The sequence below is a fragment of the Mytilus galloprovincialis genome, chromosome 10 (genome assembly GCF_965363235.1).
Source record: "Mytilus galloprovincialis chromosome 10, xbMytGall1.hap1.1, whole genome shotgun sequence".
NCBI classification, from domain to species: Eukaryota; Metazoa; Mollusca; class Bivalvia; order Mytilida; family Mytilidae; genus Mytilus; species Mytilus galloprovincialis.
The window spans coordinates 85,275,983-85,286,633 of record NC_134847.1 but is presented as its reverse complement, the minus strand read 5'-3'; the positions used below and the strand labels follow the sequence as shown (position 1 = coordinate 85,286,633).

The 10,651-nt window shown below is 34.2% G+C and overlaps 1 protein-coding gene across 1 annotated transcript; it reads left to right on the top strand.

Moving 5' to 3' along the window:
- The first annotated feature begins 5,094 nt into the window (after positions 1-5,094).
- Positions 5,095-8,834, top strand: LOC143048671 (uncharacterized). Its single transcript, XM_076222478.1, has one exon. It carries the CDS (start codon positions 5,399-5,401, stop codon positions 8,723-8,725), a length of 3,327 nt encoding a protein of 1,108 aa, XP_076078593.1. The 5' UTR covers positions 5,095-5,398; the 3' UTR covers positions 8,726-8,834.
- Positions 8,835-10,651: the final 1,817 nt, after the last annotated feature.

The following is a 10,651-nucleotide window of genomic DNA, read 5'->3' as shown; positions in this document are numbered from 1 at the left end:
TAGTATTTCCTCCTTATTATTAGTAGTAATTAGATGAGTTTAATTTGACATCTTAAATATTACCCGGTATACTTTTTACTTATTACAGCTTGTATTATATAATGCTTTCAAAATTGTTGTTTATTTAACCAGACAACACATTTTGTTTATTTTATATTAGTTATTTACCCATATTTATGTTGATAAATCAATACTTGGCTGCATGACTTAGACATGTTAGATAAACTTTTAATTTAATATCCAAAATAAAAGATTATATATCCTAATGTTTCATATTTTTCATAATTTTAAATAACTTTCAATTATAAATTTATCCACAATTTGAAAAGGACATTTTAAATTTATTAATATCATTATAAAATCATCTTCAATACCCATGACATTTTAATTTTCATCCCTCTCAACATGCTCAAGGCAATAAACTCATGAAACTGTTGTGTCTTAATCTGTTTATTACATATAACATGTATATAAGAAGTCCTGATAATTAACTTTTCAGTGTTAACATCCTGATTATTACCTTTTCTAATATCACATTTACATGGTCATGAACTCAGGTTCAGTAAATATATTTTTAAAATTATTTATTTTGAAGTTGAATTATTCATGTAAAACATGTTTAGTATCTTTTAAACCAAATTGATCTGAGCATGGAAGTAATATTTAAATATTACTTCCATGATCTGAGACATACCATGTAGTTAATCAAGTTGTATTTTTGTAATACAAATTTAAAATATCTATAAAATTCATAAAATGCTTAAGTATAGGCCATGTTTACATAATATAATATGCTTGCCTTACAGATAGATGTTTTGTATCACTCCCTACATACTGAATGCATATAAAAATAAATTTTAATAAAATATTTTAATAATTTGGAAAAGGCAAAATACATGTATCTGAAATCAAATGTGGATAAGCATCATGAGCATGATGAAAGGCGATGTGGAATATATATCAATGATACAGCAACCAAACAATGAAGTAGTCAAAGCACAATTTAACACATGTAGAAAATATGACTGTTGAATGGAAAGTCCTTAAATAGCGGAATTAATCAAGACACTTGAAACATGTTTAAAATGAGATGATGGGTATATATGCAAAAGAGACCAAAACAAGTTAAAAGGCATAATTGAATTTTGACTAACTATGCTAACCGGGCAAATATATAAAAAGTTAAACTGACACGAGTTCACATGAAAATAAATAGTTACATTGATTTGATTAATAGTTCTTGATTGATAATATAAGACATGCTTTAGAATTGTAACATATATCCATGTTTTGTTATTCTTGACTTAGAAATTATTTTAAATATATACTCAAACATGCTCGTTTCACAGTTTACACATAAGTATTTGCTTTGTCATAATATTCAACTTGAATTTTCTCAATTTAAAAAAAATCCAGTAAGAAATATTTCAAGCAAATTTAGGATGAGTCATGCAGTTTTCAATACATTAACATACAAGTCAGAACAGGAGCCTGTAATTCAGTGGTTGTCGTTTGTTTATGTGTTACATATTTGTTTTTCGTTCATTTTTTTTATATATAAATAAGGCCGTTAGTTTTCTCTTGAATTGATTTACATTATCGGGGCTTTTTATAGCTGACTATGCGGTATGGACTTTGCTCATTGTTGAAGGCCGTACGGTGACCTGTAGTTGTTAATGTCTGTGTCATTTTGGTCTCTTGTGGACAGTTGTCTCATTGGCAATCATACCACATCTTTTTTATATACAATATAAATATAGGTTTTGTAGTAGACCATCCCACAAAAACAAACCATTGTGAATGCCCCACATCATCATGTAGGGTGTAACAAAGTAAATAGATGAACACGGGTGGATCCAGCCATTTAAAAAAAGAGGGGGCTATATCGTGTTTCTATCCCGTACGGGATTGGAGAAAAATGCCGATTTTCAACATATGTAAAACTGCTATCATTTATTATATGAATAAAGGAAAGATTTTATTTTATATATTCCTCAAAAAATATCGTTAGATGTGTATTATTCTGATCCTCATTCTCTCCCGTAATATACGAATAATTCAATAAAAAAGTGTCTTATAATATTGAATACGGGATAGAATGAGGATCAGTATATATACGGCGATTTCAATAAAAAAAATGTCTTATAATATTGAATACGGGATAGAATGAGGATCAGTATATATACGGCGATTTCAATAAAAAAGTGTCTTTTAATATTGAATACGGGATAGAATGAGGATCAGTATATATACGGCGATTTCAATAAAAAAAGTGTCTTTTAATATTGAATACGGGATAGAATGAGGATCAGTATATATACGGTGATTTCAAGAAAATAGTGTCTTTTAATATTGAATACGGGATAGAATGGGTATCAGTATATATACCGCGATTTCAATAAAAAAAAAAGTGTCATTTAATATTGAATACGGGATAGAATGAGGATCAGTATATATACGGCGATTTCAATAAAAAAAAGTGTCTTTTAATATTGAATACGGGATAGAATGAGGATCAGTATATATACGGCGATTTCAATAAAAAAAAAAGTGTCTTATAATATTCAATACGGGATAGAATGAGGATCAGTATATATATGGCGATTTCAATAAAAAAAAAAGTGTCTTATAATATTCAATACGGGATAGAATGAGGATCAGTATATATACGGCGATTTCAATAAAAAAAAGTGTCTTATTATATTGAATACGGGATAGAATGAGGATCAGTATATATACGGCGATTTCAATAAAAAAAAAAAGTGTCTTTTAATATTGAATACAAGATAAAAAAGAATAATTAATGAATGTAAATAAAAGTTGATGAAAGGGTTTTCTTTGGGGAGATCTTATAAAAAAAGGGGTAAAGATATTTTTGGGGGAAGAAAAATATTTAAAAATCAACTTGTTTTACCAAATGCGGGATAGTTTAAACTATCCCGTAATTTACCAAATGCGTTTAAATATTACCTATATTGATATCGTTTATTCCGTTAAATATGCAGGTAAGTGTAAATTTTGCGTTTGTTGTTAAGGCAATAGAATAAAGGTAATCACAGGTACATATGTTGTTAGTAAGAAGTAAATACAGTAAGTGTAGTTTTGGTCTATAAAGATATGTACATATATATACTGATTCTCATTCTATCCCGTATAATGCATACAAAAGCAATCAACATATTATAATCTATGTATCGGTTTATTTCGTAATTAAGTTTATCTATAATACTCTTAATTACGGAATAAACGATATGTATTATTTATTTTTTGTCTTTTGTAGATATATGAGTGATCCTCATTCTATCCCGTATTATGCATACAAATTAATTAGTATTGCACAATCTACATATTGGTTTATTTCGTAATAAAAGTTAGTACTATTATGACGAAATAAACGATACAATTGATTTGAACTTAAACAGTAAATAATGAAATTTATTTCGTTATATAATGTAAGAAATACAGGTAAATATGTGCAGTGCAATCTTTCCTTTATTCATAATCTCACGCTACACGATATACAACATACAATATATATGCCATTTCATTCTTTCCCGTAAATGGAAATGACGGGAAAGAATAAGGATATAGCCAAAGAGGGTCCCAACCCAGGATAAAGGGGAGTTCTAACTAAACTAACTAACTAAATGTACCCTTTCAAATGCAATTGATCTTCTAAAAAGGGGGGAGGGGGGTTACAATCCCGGGAACAATTTTTACAAGCCCAAATTCTTTAATACTTTGCCTTGGAACATTCTACTATATATATATGGAAGAGTGAGGTGATATAGAACGTCGATTCATACCTGGTGCATACCTGAAGCATGAGGGTAGGCACGAAATGTGCACATTTTCCCTTCAAAATCGTGGATCCATGATTATTCTGATAGACATGCTTTAAAATATTGTTCATTTCTACTCACCGATTGAAATTTCCAGCTCATGCATCCGTTATATTGTATGTAGTTTCCCTCTACCATGCATGTCTACGATTTTTCGTAAACCTAGTTTGCAGACCCGCTATTTCTGCCGACAAGGGTACAATAACGTCAAATCGTTTACGGGTGAAGAATATGATTTCCGTTTTTAATAAAACTTGACAGATTTGATTTATTATTGTCGGGTAATATCCCTAATGGATAGTAATTAAAATTAATCAGCTTTATTATTCTGTATAATATATGTAACCTAGTCATATTCTTTTAAATTTACTTCAAGTACACCGACGTCTACATGATAATTTATAAAAGCAATTTGAAATATAAATTTCAATGAATTCATAGTCTTCACAATTAAGACAATTAAAGCAATCTTCTGCAATAATATTTTAAACTCTATTTTTAAACGAAGGCTTTTGGTATCAAACAAATTATAAAAGACTCTTGAATAGACTGAATAAAAAATAGAGATGGACAAAAAACAACAACAGAATTATGGGTCATTTTACAACTGTATCATCAATACGTGACACTTAAATAAAATACATTTATCCTGTATCAAACTTTGAGAAGGTGCACGTGAGACGTACGTGTACACATTGTTTTAACATTCGCAACCGTCACACTAAAATATTTGTATTAAACATTTACCGACTGTAACAACCCATGAAATGTTTGTTTTAAACATTTTACGACTGTGGCAATCTTTTAAAAGTTGTAATAAACATTTAATGACTGTAAACACTTTTAAAAAGTTGTAACAAACATTTTACGACTGTTACAACTCTAAAAACATTGTAACAAACATTTTTTGACTGCTTCAACGTCTGAAAAGTTGACACAAACAAATTTCAACTGTCACAACTATAAAAAGGTTGGGACAAACATTATAGAACTGCCACAACTTTTAGAAAGACTGTTATGAATAGTATTTGGCTGTGACAACGCCGTAAACCACTGCAACAGTCCTAAAATGACTGTTGATAGCATTTAATGTTTTTCACAACCCATAAAAGTGTTGGGACAGACATAATTTAACTGTAACAACGAAATAAGGTTGATTTGACAGTCTTCTTCAGTCTTCCACAGACTAAAATAGTCGTACAATGACTGTTACTGGTATGGACAGTTGTTTTTTCGTCCAGTAGTGTATGGTGCTGTGGTCATCAGATGCTCCAGACTTTGAATCAGCAAATGAACAGGTCATTGCTGATTTTGTTGACTCGTACATCTCATGTAATCTGCCAGAGGAAGAAGATGATGAAGAGTTGTATTCCTTGGTCAATAGCCTCCAGAGACATGTCCATTCACACACATGTCGTAAAACAGGGAAGAAATGTCGCTTTGGATACCCCAGACCTCCATCTGATAGAACTGTCATTTGTAGAGTGAACAAAAAAGGTGAAAAAAGAGACACTAGCAAACCCAAGGAATTACTACATGCTGTGTTTAATACCATCATGGATCAAGATGTGGCTGATCTTACGTTGAAAGAAGTGTTGGCATTAGCCAATATTCCATATGATGACTACATATATGCTCTACAACATTTCAAGTCGACAAATGGAGTGGTCCATAAGAGAGAACCAAAGGATGTGTACATCAATAATTACAACCCAAATATCCTCAGAGCTTGGCAAGCTAACATTGACCTGCAGTACGTCTGTGATCCTTATGCTTGTGTGATGTACATCGCATCATACATCACAAAGTCAGAACACGAGTTGGGAGAACTCTTGACTACAGCATCCAAACAGGCAGCTGATATGGGCCTTCGCTCACAACTCAACAAGGTTGGCAGTAAGTTTCTTAGTTCTCGAGAAGTGTCTGCACAAGAAGCAGCATACCGTATTTTGTCACTGCCGCTGAAGAAGTCAACAAGACAAGTACTATATGTCCCAACAGAGCTGCCAGAAGAACGGGTCCGAATGCTAAAGCCAATGAATATTCTACAACTTCTTGATGATGAAGATGAGGATATCTACATGGAAGGTATGGTAGATAGATATCCATACAGACCAAAAGAATTGGAAAATGTCTGCCTGGCAGATTTCATTTCGTCAAATAGGCTACATTACAAAAAGCCTAAAGGAACTGTAGATTCTGATGATGTTGATGTTCTTGGCAATGATGACCAACCCACAACTGTTCTTAAGTTACAAGACAATAAGGGATACATCTCCAAGCGAGTGACAAATGCTGTGATAAGAACACATCGTTATTCAGAGGAACATCAGCCTGAAAAGTACTATCATTCCCAGTTAATGTTGTATGTTCCCTACAGGAAAGAGAAACAACTTATTGACGATGATGGCTCTTTCTACACCATGTTCAACAAGGAAAAAAAAGTGATATTCAGCAACAAAATTAGATTTGAGAAACATGCAGAAATTGTTGAAATGGCATATGAACAGCTTGAAGAAAATGGTCCACCTGAGGATGCATGGGCTCAAATAGCTGGAGAAAATGAACACCAGAGACATGAACAACTAGCAGAAGGATCCGCCGAAGCTGAGGAGTATGCAATATCTGACCCAGCTAACCACCCTGAACCTAAACACTACGAGTCCTTCAAATCACAAGTTCCTTTAACTTCAGAGCGACAGCAGTCAACGATGCCAGACACAGAGTACCTACCATTAATAAGATCTCTCAATGAGGAACAACGGTTGATCTTCAGTAGAGTCTATGATTGGTGTTTCCAGAAGTTGACATGTGTATCAACAGGAGAAGAACCAGAGCAGATATTGACATTCATCACAGGTGGGGCTGGATCAGGTAAAAGCCACTTAATTAAAGCACTGTACCAAATGATCACCAAAATGTTGAGGTCACAAGTGGAGAACCCAGAAGAAATAGTATGTCTCTTGACAGCACCGACTGGCACTGCCGCAAGGAACATCCATGGGCAGACTGTTCACTCAGCCTTCAATATCATGCCAGGATTAGACTCATGTTCCCACAAGACTCTATCATCATTGAGAGTGAAGTTCTCCAACTTGAAATGCATCATCATCGATGAAATATCAATGTTAGGGAGTGAAGGCCTTGTGACTGTACATAACCGCTTAACAGAAATTATAGGAAAGCCAAAGTCAGACAGTCTTTTTGGTGGTGTATTAGTTATTGTGCTTGGGGACCTTTATCAACTGCCACCTGTTGGTCAAAGACAAGTATTTGCATTGCCAAATAGCCCTAAGATGCGATTGTATGGATCTTTATGGCAACGTTTCCATATAACAATGCTTTCAAAAATCATGCGACAGAAAAATGACATAGAATTTGCTAACCTTTTAAATCGCATCAGAATTAAAAGGCACACCAAAGATGACATTGAAGTCCTTAAGACTAGACAGGTTACAACAGATGACTCACAGTATCCTACAGATTCTCTCCATGTTTTCACAACTAACAGTAAAGTGGACCAACACAATGAAAAGCATCTTGCCTCTACTGGTCACCCTGTGTACACCATTGAAGCTCAGGACATGGATGTAGAACAACATACGGGCCAGTTTAAAGTTCAGATGCCAGAAAATCCAAATCGCACTGGAGGTTTGCGTCAGACTATTCAGTTATCTCTTGATGCCCGTGTGATGATAACCAAGAACATTGATACTGCGGATGGTTTGGTGAATGGTGCTCAAGGCACTATTGTTGGTTTCTATCCCCCACCTCCAGACAATGCATCAAACTACATACCAGTGTTTGTGTTAGTTGAGATGGACGATTCAACTGTTGGTTCCAATGCCAGGGCAACCTTTAAGAGAGTAGTTCCTCCACGTTCCAAAGCTGTACCTATACATAAGGAAGAAGTACGAGTTTCTGTTGGACGATACAAAGTTGCTCAAGTTTCTCGTCGACAATTTCCACTTACTCTGTCGTGGGCATGTACCATTCACAAGGTACAGGGTCAAACACTAGATAAGATTGTGATATCATGTGAAGGTCGTTACCAACCTGGTCAATTTTATGTGGCTGTCAGTAGAGTTACCAAGCTTTCAGGATTGTTCTTCCTCAAATTTGATGAAAACTGTATTTCATGTAACAATGATGTGACAAAAGAAATACAAAGAATGATTTCGGAGCAACCTTTGGATCTCCTACCATTATGGACTCCAGATCATTCCATGGTCACAATTGCTCATTTGAACATCAATTCCTTGGTTGCTCACATCAAAGATTTGAAGGCGGATTTCATTCTGTGTACATCTGATATCATATGTATAACTGAAACGTGGCTTTCCTCTAGACACTCTGATTCCTCTTTAAAGATGAATTCATTCAACATTCTAAGAGTTGACAGAGAATCATGTTACAACAGTGATCAGATAGACAGCAGTAAACTTCCTTATGGAGGTGTTTGTTCTTACACTTCAATTCAATGGTCATTACAGCCTTTACATGATCAAAACAAAGGACTTGAATATGAACTTTTCAAGGCAGAAAGGGATTCACTGTCAGTTCTGGTACTTCATGTGTATAGACCTCCATGGATTGCTCTTAAAGTGTTCACCAGAAACCTACTACAAGTTATTGACAACATGGATAGGCTTCCTACTGTGATTGTAGGTGACTTTAATATCAATGTTTTGAAGGAATCAAATAACTTATTAATAAAAGCATTGGCTACAAAAGATTTCTGTCAAGTTGTGCATTCACCTACTCATATTTCTGGTTCCTGTATTGACCATATGTATGTACTAAAAGACAAAGTATATGATGCTAGAGTAATCCCTGTTCCATATTCCCAACATGCTGCCATTCAAATTAGGATAAATATGTGAAGGTAAGCATTTGATTGTGTTCATTTTACTTGCGAAGTGAGATTTTGTTTCTCCAGTGACAATATGAAGACGTGGTGTATGTGAGCGTGCTCACAAAGGTTCTTTAATTTCAAATCCTTAAAACTGGAATATAAACAGATGTTTTGTTTTATTTCTTCAAATATTTCAAACAATTTGACATTATTCCATGCTTCAACTATTATTTTTTGAAGAAAAGGACGCTGGTAACAAATTTAATTTGCTCATTTTAAAAAGATGACAATTATATAACTTTACATGGTCATGGTGAAAGAAAACTTGTAAGATTTCTGCAGGTTTTTTTTTTGCTGAATAGCAATTTGGTAACTGAGTGCAATTTTGGTACTGTGATGTTATATACATGTAACCATAAGTGTGTATTGCTAAATAGGTTGAAATGTGAACCTGAGTGACAGTTATATAGTGATAAAGTACTTGGTAGAGTGAAAATGTTTTGATCAGGTTTAAACTGATGCATAAAATATATACAAGGGACTACTGCAGCTTGAATTTTAAAGGATGTAGCCCACATTCTTCAAAGTAACATGCCATGTATATACCTACATGTATCAAAGTCATGGTATTCTCATGGGTTATCATAATCTTCCCATAAAATATAATTTTGGACAATATGGGAGCATCAATGTATACAGTACTAAATGTACTACTCAGACTCAAGTCTCCTTTTATGATTAACCTTAGAGAGAGAGAAAACAAAACAGTTTCCTTCTCCTGGGACTTATAAGGTAGATATCTCATGTGTAACATAATCAATAAAAAGATGTGTTGAGAGTTTGCCAAAGGAAGTACAGAATTAAAAGATTGTGAATTATTTGAATATTTGTTTTTGTTTTAAATTTTTGTTATTAAAGTTGTGATTTAGTCTGTGGGCTACCATAGGCGGATGGGGGGGGGTCTTTTTCGTGGGAAAAATTTTGTTGATTATATAGTGAATCACTGAAGCATGACTGGAGCGCCCCGTCAGCGTGCCCCCCTTATGAAAAGTTCTTGATTCGCCAATGGCTACATGAATAACCGTGATCACATTCAACAGTATAACCAACGTCATTATCACTGTTCCTTGATGTGTGGAATTATGTGGCAGATGAACATAAGTAGTCCTGCATGGTCAATCAGTGCACCGGAGTTTACCCCGCATGGTCATTATAAAAAAAAAATCCGAAATGTATTGCTTGCAGAGTTTTTTCTGTGTTCCCATGGCTGGACGGAACGTTTACGCTAAATATGTTATCGTTAATTATGATTTTGTGACTTTTAAATGAAGTACCTGTGATTATTCAAGTAATTTGTTTTGACCTCACTGATATTGGAAAGTTGTAGCAGACGAAACATGGCGTCAGATGTTGTTGTCCTAACTTCGGTAATTTCCGTGGTACAATACAATTTAAATAAACTTCACAAGTTAACAAATTTCTAAATTCTTTTTTTCTGTAAAACAAATAAAAATTCATGTCGTATTTCATATTGAAATTATTCCTATCTGTCCCGTTTTTTCAAGTTCGCGTTGAAACGTTAAATTGGGCCGCCATTAAAAAAATAATCGTACGAGATTTAACGAGAGTGACGAAACTTTTCAGATGGGTCGTGTAGAGAGAGTTATCGTTCTTTATTCCAAAACGATGCTTCTACCGTAAGTGCCAGCTAAAGCTGGCATATTAGCGGGTTTGTCTTCTTACATGAGCAACAAACCAGGTTCCAGGCTATGGTGTGGATCTGTTTAACCTTCCAGGGGCTCATGATATCACCCCCAGTTTTCAGTGAGGTTCGCGTTGCTGTTGTACCCCTATTTGTAACAGTTGTTATCCATTCGTTTAATGTGTTGAGCTTTTGATTTTGCCGTTTGATAAGGGACCGTTTTCGATTTTTTTCGAAGCTCGATACTTCTGT